The sequence below is a fragment of the Branchiostoma belcheri genome, unplaced genomic scaffold, assembly GCF_001625305.1.
Source record: "Branchiostoma belcheri isolate BF01 breed outbred unplaced genomic scaffold, Haploidv18h27 scaffold223, whole genome shotgun sequence".
Classification (NCBI taxonomy): Eukaryota; Metazoa; Chordata; class Leptocardii; order Amphioxiformes; family Branchiostomatidae; genus Branchiostoma; species Branchiostoma belcheri.
In genome coordinates this window covers 139,765-155,704 of record NW_017803747.1, presented here as the reverse complement: position 1 = coordinate 155,704, position 15,940 = coordinate 139,765, and the positions used below count along the sequence as shown (strand labels likewise).

The 15,940-nt window shown below is 38.7% G+C and overlaps 1 protein-coding gene across 1 annotated transcript in view; it reads right to left on the bottom strand.

The window, feature by feature from the left end:
* Positions 1–2,865: 2,865 nt before the first annotated feature.
* The window catches only part of LOC109470404 (FYVE and coiled-coil domain-containing protein 1-like), a 43,425-nt gene continuing 30,350 nt past the window's right edge, over positions 2,866–15,940 (bottom strand). Inside the window, exons 13-23 of the mRNA XM_019769342.1 lie at positions 15,720–15,860; positions 14,793–14,912; positions 13,960–14,066; positions 12,651–12,789; positions 11,540–11,613; positions 10,741–10,761; positions 9,820–9,953; positions 9,107–9,221; positions 6,966–7,122; positions 5,763–5,926; positions 2,866–4,918 (exon numbers count right to left, since the gene is read on the bottom strand). Of these exons, the coding sequence (XP_019624901.1) occupies positions 4,852–4,918; positions 5,763–5,926; positions 6,966–7,122; positions 9,107–9,221; positions 9,820–9,953; positions 10,741–10,761; positions 11,540–11,613; positions 12,651–12,789; positions 13,960–14,066; positions 14,793–14,912; positions 15,720–15,860 (1,239 nt within the window). The 3' untranslated portion in view covers positions 2,866–4,851. The remainder of the gene's footprint in view (positions 4,919–5,762; positions 5,927–6,965; positions 7,123–9,106; positions 9,222–9,819; positions 9,954–10,740; positions 10,762–11,539; positions 11,614–12,650; positions 12,790–13,959; positions 14,067–14,792; positions 14,913–15,719; positions 15,861–15,940) is intronic.

Genomic DNA, 15,940 nt, shown 5'->3' with positions numbered 1-15,940 from the left:
GGATAAATTACGGAAAATATAAAATTCAGGACGCGAGTGACATCCACCAGTTTTCTTCAGCGTTACTAATGAACTAACAGTAACAGAGCGCGTTGACAATATATAGGAGCAACTTGAAAAACCAGTTGAACATGACAAAGACTCATATAGTCATTGGTATATGTAAAGGAGATAAGGTAGTTCCGGGCGCGGTGTTAAGGAGGCCATCTACGAACGGATCTACAACCCCTAGCCTGAACCGGAAGGGAGGATATGCATGTAGAACTCTCGAGTACATGAGCCCCCGCCCTGCCACAACCTAAGGGACAGTAGCAGTTCCTTTGTTGTTGTCTTACCATAGGAACTACCTTTAGTCTCCTTTACGTATAATATCAATGACTATATGGGTTTTTGTCATGGTCAACTGTTTTTCAGTTGCTCCATTATATTGTCAACGCGCTCTGTTAGTTCATTAGTGAAGCTGAAGATCTAGAGTAATGGATGTCACCCGAAACGTCCGGAATTTATTCTCCGTAATTTATCCAGTAGTAGAGTTTGAATTTCCTATGAGTATTGTTTACCTGCATGTCTAACCTTGATCAGCAGATCACGCAGTTTGTTCATAAATTCAGGTAGTGCCAACATTTTTACGTGCTCTGCCATTGTTTGAACTTGTCAACACTGTTGTTAGTTGGACATGGTCTCTGCACAAGCGATCACGCAGTTATACTAGTCGGTTTGTTCATACCTTTTGTTTGTTCATTTCCACAGTATCTATAGATTCTCCGTGGAACTTCACTCGCTAGTGCCTCCACTCCGAACTTTCTCAGCAAGGACACGTTTTACCACTTCCACTGAAGCAAATCACCCTCTCTTCCTCCACACAGCTTCTTTCCTAGAACAACATCACTATGGAACAAGCTACCACGTGATTGTTTCCCCAAATGGGTATAACCTCAAACTTTTCAAGTCAAAGGCCAACAAACATCTGTCCTCACTGTCCAGTACAGTAACCCAAAACATTTGAGTGGCTCTCATGAGCCCTGTTTTGTGGTGGAAAAGAAGTGAATGAATAAAAAACCCTTCAGGTATAGTGCCGACGCTTTTACCTGCCACTGTTTGAACTCAGTCTCAACGCTGTTGTTAGTTGCAAATGGTCCATGCACAAGCGATCACACAAAGATAATTTGCTCATAAATTCAGGTAGTACCAACATTTTTACGTGCTCTGCCATTGTTTGAACTTGTCAACATTGTTATTAGTTGGACATGGTCTCTGCACAAGCGAACACGCAGACATAATTTGTTTATAAATTCGAGTATTGCCAACACTTTTATCTGCTCTGTAACGGCCGGGACCTTTCTGTCACTGTTTGAACTTCTCAACGCTGTTGTTATTTGGAAATGGTCCCTGCACAAGCGATCACACAAAGATAATTTGTTCATAACTTCAAGTTCAGGTAGTGCCAACAATTTTACGTGCTCTGCCATTATTTGAACATGTCAACACTGTTGCTAGTTGGATATGGTCTTTACACAAAGTGATCACGCAGACATAATTTGTTCATACAGTCAGGTAGTGCCAATATTTTTATCTTTGACCTTTCTGCCACTGTTTGAACTTGTCAAACACTTGTTGCTAATCGGAAATGGTCGCTGCACAAACGATCGCGCACTTTGTTCAAAACCTCATCTAGTGCCGACAATTTTACCTGCTCTGCCACTGTTTGAACTTGTCAACACTGTTGTAAGTTGAAAATGTCATAAATGATCTCTGCACAAGCAAACACGCAGACATAATTTGTTCATACCAAGGTCGTTAAATAATTACCTCCTTGTTCCTACCTTCCGACATTTTTACTTGCTGTGCCGCTATTTGAACTTGTCACTGTTTGAACTTGTTGTTAGTCGGAGTCTCTGCACAAATGATCACGCAGACATTCTCATGATCACCTGCTCTGCCACTGCATGTAGCTGTTTGTATTCATGACATTCCAAGTTCGAATGGAAGCTCATCTGTGTTGGTAGAATCCATATCTGTAAACAGGTTGTGTATATAAACCTGCTTTCCCCTCTGGTCTCTCAGTCACTGACGAAAGCTAGTGGATACTAGCTGAAACGTCTGACGTTTTCAAAATCATATCCAGGTGCTTGAGTAACTGTTTTTTGGCACATATCTGTAAAGTTCAAGCTTTGTTCCAACACAAGAAAGGAACTCCCGATAAATTCCGTCCTCCCGACACATTTGATCACTCCTGACGTCATCACGCTTCCGATTTCCGGAGATTCAGCAGTGCATCACACATCTGACGAATTCACCAATTTCACACTTCCCATAATGCGTAGTAAAGATCACGGATATGACGTAAGAAGGGGATATACGTAATGCGACCGTGCGAGTAGGAGAGTCTTCGGTATAGAGGCAGAACGATAGAAGGTACGTCATTTTCTCTAAAGAAGGTACGCCATTTTCTCTAATTCCAACAAAAATGCAATTATGGCATGCGCTTTGTACTTGATAATAATTCAAAACAATATATTGACCAGTTTGCCGATAGAACTGTTGGAAATATTACCTCCGGAGGAAGGGGGAGGGGTGGTCTTACGTCATTTCCGTGATCTTTACTAGGCATTATGGGAAGTGTGAAATTGATGAATGGTGACGAAATCAACCGAAAATGTATGGTGAGTTCCTTTCTTGTGTTGGAAGAAAGCTTGAACCTTACAACTATAGACATTCCAAATTCTTGTGTGATTCCTCTGGCAATATTTTATCCATAACACATAAAACAAATAAGCAGGCAACTTATTTCCATGCAACTACTTCAAGAGAAAAACAGAACAACAGTACTAAAAGAAAGACAAAAACACAAATAAATTTTCCTCCATTCATATTTTACTTGGCACTCCAAACCAAGAAGAGATATGAATATTAAAACCTCACGTTTCTGTAATAACTACATGTAAACAGCATTTGTTAACCCATTATTGCCGTCCACTGGGGTTCTCTTTACTTTGTATTCTTGGCAAACGGCATGTTTTCACTATCATATTCGCACAAAACATCATTGTACATAATATATATCAGATTCTGTACACAAGTGAGATCTTTTGTCATGTTCATTTACTCCTCTACAACAATTCATTATCTGTAACCACTGTAATAGCAAAGCTACAAGTTTTGTTAAATTCCTTTTTTTTCAGCACCACCAAAAAAAAAAAACAAGTTACACATATTGGTGGTGTTATTATACCAGAAGACTAGTGTATATTGTACAGTTACTCATTCGTCATATCAGTATGTCAACAATAACAGATTGTATAACTTCAGGTAATGTTAGCTAGTGATATTGCATTATCAACTGGACAATATACTTGATATACTAGTATATTAGCAATTAAATCTTCGATGTTCATCAGTTTCCTCTTTACAGGGCATAAACAATATAGCTTGATATTGCATTTATTGCAAAAATTGCATTTATTTGAGCTACACATACATGTGTATATGGCAAGGCATTTTGGTCCCTATACAGTAGCTGTTGACGATTCTACAAGTTAGCATGGAAACTAGCACCAAACTACTTAAAAGTAAAATCTATGAGTTTATCTATTTCATATTGAATATTGTATTAAAGATCTGATTCAATACATTTAAGAGCAAGAAGACCAATTTGGGGCCACGGTATAAGTCAGTTATTTCATGACAATTTAAGGGGGCAAGATAGCATTTTGCAAAAGATTGACTGTATTACATTTTTGTATAATGCCATAATTTTATAAAGTGTAATATCATTTTTAAAATCAGCCCTTGCTGGTGTTGCTTTTTTCTTTTTTTGACACTATCTTTGGGGAAACAACTACACCTAAATTACAAAATACTTTATTGCATATTCCCTCACAACATTGAATTTTTGCCTTACATTACCAAATTCCCAAAGTCAAATCCTGAAAATACATTCTTTTTCTCTTAGATTACAATTCGAACATTCTTCTGATCACCATAGCCTACTTTCTGTGCAACATGTCTGACAATGTTTAAAAAAACACTAACTAGTCTTCCACTTCACTCTTACAATTTAACACACATCACAAGCCTGACATTCAGTATAGTACTTAGTCTTTAGAACAAGATGCATTACGCTGTGCATATTTTAATGTTGGCAGACATTTCATACAAATTAGAGTAAAATCATTCATTTATTGGTATTCCTTTGCCTAAAATATCAGATTCTGGACAAAGTTAATCTCTTATCTGATGCATACAATAGAGTAAGAGCAGTGTCTTACCAGCCCTGCTGCCTTAAGTATATAGAGAAGTACAATGTATAATAAAGAATGGGTACTGCTAGCAAACGACTACTTCAGTGTGTACTTCTACAATGCAAGAGTGACTGAAATTCATTATACCTGTGCAAATTCTTATATCCTTCACAGAATGATTTAAATTCAAGCAACCAATGAATGTCATACGAGCAATCCTAGTTTTTGTTCACGTCATATACATGCAAATTATTTGAAGACATATGCAAATTATTGGTAGGCAAATCAACTGTCACTCGATTTTGGCCTACCTCTTGCTGGCCGTGATTTTTGTCACGGCAATTGCTCGTATCTATGCATAGCTTTAGCTTTAACTGTGTCCCAAATGATGATTTAAAAAAAAAAATTAAGGTTTGCCAGAACAATGGACAATAGAAGATGCATGACTTGTAACAGGCTACTGTCAGTTGCTAGGCAACAGCCTGATAAGACCGCGCCATTGGTCTCCTCCTGTAGGTTGCTGATTGGCCGTTGCTAAGCAACAGCCTGCTGGCATGTCTGATTGGTAGCTTGTGAGGGTCACTGATTGGCTGTTGCTATGCAACACTTATTAGCTACTGGCCTCTGTCACTGGTCTCTTCACTTGCAGCTTGTATGTCAGTTTCTTGGATGTGAACCTGGAAACATTGGGCAGGGAAACAATCAGTGTCATTGCTATAATTGAAAAAAACTTGTAATCTGTTGATAAAAATGATATAACTGTGGTTTATGACACTACTGCATTATTGAGAGTTCCCTTGTGTTGGTAAATAACATGCAGGAATAAAAAAAAACTTGATATTACAACCACCATGATCATATCTTTTACTGACATGTATTCAAGAAGTGCAGAAAGTGACATTAGTGTGGGGAACAACATTTTTCCTGAATCCAGGCGAAAATCAATGCACGAAACGTACTTGCTGCAGCATGTAGGCAGAGTGTACTGCCCTTGGCTGAAACCCTGATTTTTGAGGTTGAATCTTTGGTCAACGTTGCATCAGAATTTTTCCTGTTGCAGACAATACCTTTTCTGACACAATATTTGGAAACTACTGTCGAGATGTCAACCTTATATACTCAAATACATTTATATGAGACGTTCTGCTGAAGTGGTATGTACAATACATTACGGGCTTTGTATTGGTGCAACTTACATTCTGCCGAAGTGCTATACACAATACATTATGGGTTTTGTATTAGGTGCAGTACGTTTTGCCGAAGTGCTATGCACAATACATTACAAGTTTTGTATAGGTGCAACTTACGTTCTGCTGAAGTGCCATGTACAATACATTACGGGCCCGGCTTTGTATAGGTGCAACTTACGTTCTGCCGAAGTGCTATGCACAATACATTACGGGTTTTGCATAGGTGCAACTTTATGTTCTGCTGAAGTGCTATGCACAATACATTACGGGTTTTGCATAGGTGCAGTACGTTCTGCCGACATGCTACTTGCTGCATCCTTATCCAACACACCTGGAGTAGGAGTTGTCAAACAGAAGTGTGTAGACGCCGGCTCTCTTGGCGATGAGCTCCCCCTGTACAGCCTGTCTGTGAGAGTTACACTTACACATGGGGATCAGGACCTGGCACTCCTCGTGGACATCACTCTCCTTGTACTGCACACTGAACCCAATGTTCTGGGGACAACGGTGAAAAGTGACATGAAGGATTTATTAAAACTGAATTATATGATTTAAAAATGTCAAAGCAAAGATCAGAAGTTTTCAGATAACATCCACCATCTTTCTTCAGCTACTGACGAGAGCAGTCACATGACCAAGAGGTTAAAAGGTCAACACAGGTCACATGACTGAGTGAGGGTGTTGTATATGGGGGGGTAGTCGATGGCGGCCTTGGTAAAATACAATGGAAAGTGTTTTATGCAGTTTAATATAATTAGTAAACTTGGAGAATTATTGGTGAATGCCCTTGCTTTCTCCATAGATGACAAGGATCGTAACATCCTCTCAATCTCATTTGTAACTTGTTTTGTTGGGCTTGGAAATCAGTGATTCCAAACTGAAGGTATTACCCAACTGTTTCAAGATTAATGAATAAATAACTAACTAGACAACAGTCAAACACCAGTCTTAAGCTTCCCCAAACACCAGCTTAAAAAAGGATGGCTGAAGTTCAGCAGCAGCCTGACCAGATATACATGTAGGCCATGACTATCTTTCAATATGAATGAAATCGAATTTGAATCAAATTTGAAAGCCAGCACATACTCCCGCACACCAGCCAACCATTAGCTAACAATGGCTGGTATTAGATACTTAGGCCACACCAATTTAACTTGTTGGTTCTCGGATTTTTTCATAAAAAATATGAAGAGACAGGGCGAAAAAAAATAAAAATAAAAACAGGCCTAGGCATCCAATTATAGCCCCAAATGCTACAATATGAGCCATGAAGCCAACACAAAAGGCTGGGTTAATATTTCAACAATGAATTTTGAACTTTTAATCAAACCACTGCATTGATAGATGGAAAAACTGTATGAGCTAGGAAGAAAAGGAGTTTCCTCAACTGTTGGGGGAAAAATCTGAGCACTTTTGAGTTGATTCAGAACAAGAATCTTTTTTTTTTTTGCAAATCAGAAAAAAATGAAGAGGCGAATCCGAGAACCAACAAATTAAATTGGTTTGGCCTTAGTAGTTTTATCACAGTACATACCTTTGGCTCTGTCTGGAACTCCCAGCACAGAACGATGCCTGGTGCCTCCACCAGGATAGGCAGGGCAAAACTCCTCCCAGCTTTGACGGTCATTTCACAGCTTCCATCTGTCCTTCCCTGGATCTCCTCTACTGACATGGTCAGACTGGTGGTCAGGCTGGATAAAATACAGCAGATATATAACGATTGTTAAAATATTTCTTCAAGTGAAATCCACAAAGTGATTCTGCCCTAGATCTCATCGAATGTTTGTCTCAAATCCTTCTATGATTCTGTGTCAGAGTCTATAATATATTATGTATCTGTGTAAGCTTACATGTAGTTTTAAGTATCTGTCATACAAACATGAGCACGTCGGCAGAACGTACTGCACCTGCGCGAAACCCGTAATGTACTATTGTACATAGCACTTTGGCAGAATGTCTCATATAACCGTTGTATTTGCTCATATAAGGTTAGCATTTCGACAGTAGTTTCCAAATGTTGTGTCTGAAAGAATATTCTCTGCAACAGGCAAAATTCTGATGCAACGTTGACCAAAAATCCAACGAAAAATACGGGGTTCTGCGCAGGCGCAGTACGTTCTGCTGACGTGCTACAAACATGTAACATTCATCATCATCATCTATCGGCTAACAGCCGGGACTAAGCTAGTACAGATTTCTTTCCATACAGCCCTATCAAGCATTACATTTTCTAAGTCATCAAAGTCGATTCCAGTGTCTCTAACTAAGGTATCGGTGAATGTCAAACTTCTGGAGTGCACTCGTCCACGTGGTTTCTACATGAGTACAGATGAAACAATTTCTTGCTTGGCTCGGAAACAATGTCCAGCGAACATAACTCGACGGTGGGTGAGTTTTTGAGACAGTCTTGGGAGTCCTCCATAAATTTTTTCGAGAGTGGCATGTTGCCTCCAAGATATATTCTGTGCCCTCCGCAAGAGTTTTGTATAAGTCCCGTCCAATCGTTTTTGAAGCTGACAGGTAAGTGTCCAACTTTCTGCACCATAAAGCAGTATCGGTTCTACAAGGGTAAGAAAAACTTGGACTTTCAATTTGTTAGGGATATTAGACTTCCAGATCTTATCTAATTTGTTGCATGCTTCCCATGCTAGGGCTTTTCTAGTTTCAAAATCTTTCCTTGGGCACATAATGAAGGAACCAAGGTATTTAAAGTTTTCTACTTTTGTAATGAGTGCCCCAGACAATGATCTCAGTTCTAATGGTCCAGAAATGTTACTGATGTATTCAGTTTTTGATTCATTACAAAAAAGCCCCACAAGGGATGCAGCTTCTTCTAGGGATTGAAGCAATGTTTCTGCATTTTTAATCAGTTCAGCAACCAGCGCAAGGTCGTCTGCAAAGTCCAAATCAGTGAGATATTGGGCAGGGTGCCTTCGACTCCTGCGCGGTTGGATTTCTATGCCCTTGTCTTCATTTACGTCTAGCGATGTAACGTTACATGGGCTCCCGACCTTCTCCAGACCATGGTTAGGAGCTAGTTAATGTCAAACAAGGACATTTGTGTTGGGGAGTTGGTCAGGTCATGACTTTTGTTAATTACAGTTGGGTAAGTCATACTCTGCTGGGATGCCATCAGAGGAGTGAATTGGGCTACTCCCAATCCAGTGTTGACTTTGTTTGGAGAGTGGCTGGATTAAGGGGAATATAGTATTACATGTATGACAGGGAAGTTACAGTGCACACCTGTGTTCTTCTGTGACCGGGGTAATGCATGGTAAAGCCGATTTGCAACCCCTCACACCGTGCACGATTACACAAATTTTGGTACTAGAATTTTCTTCAGACAATGTTTGTGTCTTTCTGCCAGCATCATTCATTTCTGCCGGGAAAAAAATCTTTTGTATGGGGTTATCCTACACGAAAATTCCAAATTTTTTTCATTAATTTTGGAGTGAAAATGATCATGTTTTCTCTGTTAATTCTATGTTGGTCTTGCAGCTGAATAGATAATTATATTTTCATCCCATATACAGTTATTTTCCTTCCGAATTATTTCCTGGTAGAGATGGTCACTAGACTTGAGGGTGTGCAGCTTTGAATGGAAACGCCAAATAAACTGGGATGTGCCCCCTGAATGAATGAAGACTCCTGTTACAGTTACAGTATTACATGTACCTGGACTCACTGCTGCCCAGGTAGGACTGACCCCCATCAGACCCTGCAGAGGCTGCTATCTCCTCTTCACTCACAAAGTCAAAGTTAGCATCTCGTTCGTCAACTGCATCCTCATCTGTTGGGGAAGTGAACAGATATGAACAGTTACTTTAACAGTGTTTTGAAATTTAAACCTACATTTGGCAATAATACTGCATCAAAAACCCTTAGTTTTGCATCATTGTAGCATTGTCCTTGTAATTAAGATTATGCAAGACTTTAGTTGACTGTGAGAAATCCTGGCTAGTCTTCCAATGCAGCATTTCAGAACATAACAAAGTAAAAAAGAAAAATACAAGTTAGGACGAAAAGACTGTTTTTTTTCCATTGGACTCAAAGAAGTAACAAATTGACGCAAGGGAGGTGAAATTTACATTGTACTGACAGAATTTGAGATTCAAAAGCTGTTACAGTATTTGTGTAAACAGTGCTGCTTAATACAGATCAGATTGATTTCTAGGCATTGATTGAGCTACATGTAGGTGAAACAACAGACGTATGACTATGCAAATGATGGCAGTGTGTTTTGAAACCTTTAGAATTGTATTTGGAAGGAAAGCATGTTTTGGGAGGGAGTTCCATAGTTTTGCAGACCGGGGAAAGAAACCTTGAAATGAGAATTTGGTGTGTTTGAACAATTTTTTTTGCTGTCCCTTTAAACACAGCTCACGTACCATCACTCAGGATCCTGTTGTTGTCCTCCCCGATGTTGCTGTCCCCTGCTGTGTCCCCGCCAGCCATGTCAGCTGTCCTGCTGTCCAACTGTTGGTGCAGCTGGAAACACTCTTCACAGCAGCGAGACTTCTTACTGCAGGGCACAACATAAAAACACTTCAGACTTATGTTTGGAAAACTTTATCAGCTAAAGTTTTGTTATAGTATAATTATATTACACACTGTTAAATTTTGCATGCTTATCCTACAACTGTCACAAACATTTACTACAAAGTTGCAGATTTTCCAAAGATAGCCTTCCAAACTCTTAAGCCACCAGCATCAAAGGCAAAACAGGAGAAAGGACTAGAGTGGGGACCTTTTTTTTTTAAATGAGGCCGCACCATTTTGATTTGTTGGTTCTTGGATTTTAAAAGAAAAAATATGAAGCAACAGGGCAAAAAAATAAATAAAAAGAGATTTAGGCATTGTATGATAGCCCCAAATGCTATGATAGGAGCAATGCTGAGGTCAAAATATACCAGGCTGGATAACTTTGTAATTCAAATAATAAATTTCAAAATTTTAAGCAAACGACTGCATTGATAGATGGAAAAACTGTAACACCTCTGAAGAGAAGGGACTTCCTTCAACTGTTGGGCCAAAATATGAGCATTTTGGAGTTGATTCAGAGGCTGAATATTATTTTTTTTTTTGCAAATCAGAAAAATATAAAGGGGGCAAAACCGTGAACCGGCAAATTAAATTGGTGTGGCCTCCCACATGCCTTTTTCTGTGTTGGGGTTGACTGATTTAAATACAAAGTTAAGTGCAAATAAAAAAAGAAGACCCTCAAATCTCTGATGGAAAAACATGCAAGCAATGTTCAATAACCACTGTCACCACGGTGACCATTAAGTTAAACAGGGACAAAAACTTACGTAGATGGCAAAAATACAGAGCTGGAAAGAAAGGAAAGAGGTACATGTATAAAGCAGTTTATAATCAGGAAAGTTTTGAAACTTTCAACACTGCCATACACACACACATACATGTACACACACATATACACATGCACACAAACACACACACATATCAATTCAATAACGCAAGCATATATTAAGGAATTATTACTTTGACATACTCCATATTTACAAGAGAAGAGATCAGGCCTAGCAAAAAAAGGTTGTTTTTCCAGTTTCCTGACCGACCCTAACAAAACCCACAGGCCCTATATATAGGCTGTGTTGATGGCAAGGCCATAAAAATGTTTTCCTGGGTGTTACAGAGTAGAATAGCCTATTTTGGTGCAAGTCTGGAAAAGTAAACTTGACACTCTCCTAACTTCCCATGGCAGTAAACAAAGTAACATGGTCTATATACATGTGACATAGTAATCATAGGCAAAACCATTTACTTGTACATGCTTGTCATATTCAGATCTGGAGAACAAATAAGAAAAAAAAAAAGACCTTAGTCAAAAAATAGTTTCAAAAAATGAGCCTAGAAAAAAATACTGTGTTTTATTTCCTTTGTGCTAGGGTTAATCTGTTGCCGATAATCGCTTGAGAGAAGAAAGAAGAAGCAGCAGAAACAGAAGAAAAGTTTCAGAGAAAACAAAACAGAACAGACTACACAGTCACTTCTACTCTAAAGGAGTACAAAAATACAGATTGAACATAGTCATTGAAGTTGGTGTGTGCATGGCTTCTGTAACAGAGAGAAGCTATCCTATATCACCTGCTGTGTGAAGTCATGATCCAGTTGTTGGAGCAGGGATGACAGAAGATACGGCCACACAGGCGGCAGTGGTGCTGTGGACAGAGTTTTCATGTTTAGTCTGACAGGGAATTTACAATGAATGACATTGTTTAGTTGACCAATATGTAGAATGACCTAAATGCAACCATTCTCTGACATAGTGATACTTGTTGCTAACTTGGGTGTTGCAAAATTGCCTTTTGTAAGGTTATGTTCTAAATTAAATGTTATGCTTCCATTAAATGATTGTTACCAATATCACAGATTCAAAGTAGCAGTGTCTGTACCTCTGCAATTTGATTTGTATGTCACTTGACTAAATGAACACTAAGCAAAAGGATATTTGACAAAAGCATCACAGCAAAAACAACTTTGAACAGTACGCATATTTTCAGTATATCCTGATATCATAACAGTCTTAAAAGTTTATTGACGTAACAGTTGCTGTACATGAAGTGGATACAAATTAATTAAAATAGTTAGTTAAGTTAATGAATTAACCTACAAGTAGTAATGTAACTTTGTTATATAGAAATTCGAAAATTATGAACTTGACTAGTTACATACCCCCCGGAATAAACGTACCCCCCGGAAAATTACCAAAATTGACGGGTAACCTGTGTCACTTGTACTAAAATGCACCCTTACTGATATATGCACAAATCTTTAACTGTTATTTGCAATTAGGAATTTAAATAGACAAAAAAAAAGAGCATTTAATATTTTGTATTTTGATAAGCACCACCCATGACTGTAATAGAACATTCAGACGAATTTATGCACGCGGTGATTGCAAAAACCGGCCCGAAAATGACAAGTTTCTCGCTACAATATGCGTTTATAAACGTCTTCACGTCGATGATTTGTCAATTTTTTTCACACGAAGTTGAAAAAAATTACTGGTTTTCAAAAAATTAATAAACGTACTGTGCAAAATAAGAACGTACTGGGTGAATGTTTGGGCCAAAAAAAATAAACGTGCCTGTATGTTTATTTGGCAGATGAGAGTACAGAATTTCAATGAGGAAAGAAGTTTCTTTGTGTAACACATAAATTAGACCAAACTTTAAGGTAGTAAATAGAACCTCACCTTCCTGACAATAATGGAGAAATCTGTCTCACATTTCATACATTTCTTCACTTCCTTATCCTCCATCCATCTCTCTCCAGTACGCAGCTTCTGTAGGTACTCCAGCTGGTCGGTTTTCTGCCAGAGTTGGTCCTTCTCTCTGCAAAATAAAAACAGTAACTGAATTTTTTATTTTATTTGTGAAGACTTACCACATTAGTGGAAGGATTGACATAACAGGTGACCATCACCTCTTCAAAGATGTCAAACCTGAGACCAGACTGTAAAGTTTGAACCACTCACACCGGGAAGGTCCCCTACTCTTTTTGGTAAGTGCGGTGGGTTCTTTAACGTGCAAGGGGTGTGGCTCTCCCAAACACGGGACCTGCATTTTACGTCCTATCTGAGGAACATCCCTAACCAAAGCTCTAGGTAAATAGTATTACTCATTTACAAGTGAGGAAAGTTGCGTTAAGTGCCTTTCCCAAGGGCACAAGATAAGTGGCATCGGGCAGGATTAGAACCCTTGACCTCTCAGGTGTGAGCCGAACACGCTACCGCTTTGCCACGTAATTTCATGCCGGAGTTTACTTTCACACAACCAAACTTGCTGACATTTCGGTGTGTACATGAATCAAGACACCTTCTTCAGATCTTCTGACTGCAGTTCTGCTTCTTGCCGCTATCTGACATGTAACCGATGTAGGTGGCACTTTTGTAAGAAGCAGAACTCCAGTCAGAAGCTCTGAGGAAGGTGTCTGATAGACATCAAAACGTAAGCAAGGTGAGGCAAGTTTAGTTGTGTTACAAGTAATAGAAAACTCTGTCCTATATCCTATACTTTTCCAAGAACCTGTTTGCTTGCTTGCCAGTATAGTGTCTGTAGTTATTTGTAATGAATAGGGTAGAGTCATAGTAAGTGAAGGGAAAATTGTGTAACTGGAGACTGACAGGAAGGTCAATTTGGAGGAAAATATGGTCTCCTGCAAACTGTGAGGCAGTGAAGTCAAGTTGAAGGTCAATATAGAATCCTCACACACTACCAAAAATGCTTTTTTCTTGTTTTTCTTGAGCAAAGAACTTTTTCTGTCAGCAAGAATATTATTCTTTGAACAAGAATCCCGGTTTCAAGAAACCCACACTTATTTTTTTTTTCTTACAGGTAATAAAGAGGGGCAAATTTTGCTGGTTGACTAAGCTTAATTGAATGACAATTCTTTTTATACCTTTACATGCTGATTTTTCTCTGTCAAAAATGATGAGATGGGAAAATTTTTTTAATGTCATGAAAAGCAACATTCTGTCAAATAACAGAGAGACGGACACTGACCTGATGAGTTTGATGAGTTCAGTTTTGAGCTCCATGGTGTCTGTTCTCATCTCCTGTAACTCACGTTCCTTCTCCTCACACTCTCTCCTCACCTCACTTAGGTCAGCCTGGGAAAACAACAGCAAGGTTTGGTCAGCAACTTGGAAAAACAGTTCTAGCAGAATTGTTAAAGACATCCAATGCAGTTTCAGGGTGGCAAAACTGGATTTTAAAAGTCAATTTTCTCATAATTTTTTACAATAATTGTAGAATTAAAGTTGAATAAAAAATGTGATGTCACTAATGGAAAACAGTTGCTTGTTACATATTGTAGGCAGGTTCTGCATATTTATTGGTGGTACCAAAAAATAAAGAGACTCCTCACGTAGCTTGCTTTTGGCCTATTTGAAATGCTTACTATAGTATGAAATAATGATGAAAATGTGCTTAGAATTAGCAGAACATGTTATAAATATCATACTGAAGTTGCATTGGATGCCTTTAACTAATTCCAAATGTAAGAAGCCTAACTGTAATTTTGTTGTAATAAAACAATGGTTCAGCACCAAGGACAGAGGCCAATTTGTAACACTGAAAATTCAAATGGGGGGTATTCTAGTGGTAAAAGTAGAAATTGAAGAAGTCTTAGTGGTGTTTGCAGTACATTGAAACAATTCAGCAGCACAGTTAGCATGATGACAGTACTGTAATACATTGAAAATGCAGATTCGTGTGCCATGAATTTATGATGGAGAAGTCACTCGAGAAACTAAAAAAAAAAACACACTGCAAACATTTCAAGATTTATGTACATGTATACAGCAATCAGTTTTAATGTAGCTGAAATTTCTCACCTTGATCTTAAGACTTTGGTTCCTTTCTTCATCTAGCATCTTCTTGGTCCTCTGTAAGTCAGTACTGAGGACGCTGCACTCCTTATCCCGACTCTGAAGACTGGACTTCAGCTGATCCACCTACAACAGTCAGGAACAACACAACAGTCAACAGTAATGTACTATATAATATTTATGTTTCAGGGTTTGGTTCCTGTCTTACTCATGCATGGAAATAACTTATAACAAACATTTTATAGTTATCATTTTACAAACCTACATGTAGTCTAGTCTTATGCAGCTTGTACTGCTTCAATAATTCTGTATTTTTGCAAAATCATGCCCAAAGGCTAATTGCTTTTACAGTCAAAGATACAAAATGTACTATTATATCGTACAATACAATAATTATATAGGAGACAGACAACTACTGTCTGAGAAAAACTTATACTTCTACTACTACGCTTGTTATTATGAGGTTAGACTTCTTCTTTGAAGGCAGTGGATAATGAAAAGTCCCACATTCTGCATAATTAGTGGGTTTTGTGATCTTAGTAGAAACATCTAGTCTTTTGGTGATCTTCTAAATGATGAAAGGATGGAGAAATTACTGTCTTTTGAAATAGACTGTTTCTCACTTACAAAATCGTTACACCTAAAATTTACCTATTACGCAAAACAAACAAAACGTGCAGTGGCAATACCATCCTCACCTCTTCAGTAACCCTCTGTAAGGCTATCCCATGATCCTCCTTGTTTCCCCATTCCTTATCTCTCCAGTAACCTTCTGTAAGGCTATCCCATGATCCTCCTTACATCTCCAGTAACCTTCTGTAAGGCTATCCCATGATCCTCCTTACCTCTCCAATAACCTTCTGTAAGGCTATCCCATGATCCTCCTTACCTCTCCAGTAACCTTCTGTAAGGCTATCCCATGATCCTCCTTACCTCTCCAGTAACCTTCTGTAAGGCTATCCCATGATCCTCCTTGTCCCCCAGGATCTGTTGTTCCAGATCACTGATGACATGTTCCTGTAGAGCTGACTTCTCCTGGAGAGACTTACACTCCTCCTGCTTCTCTTCAAACTCCTAAAAAATATGTTAACCTTTGTCTTTAAATCACTACCACAACACATGCAGCACAAGCAACATGATAGTAGCACGTGGAT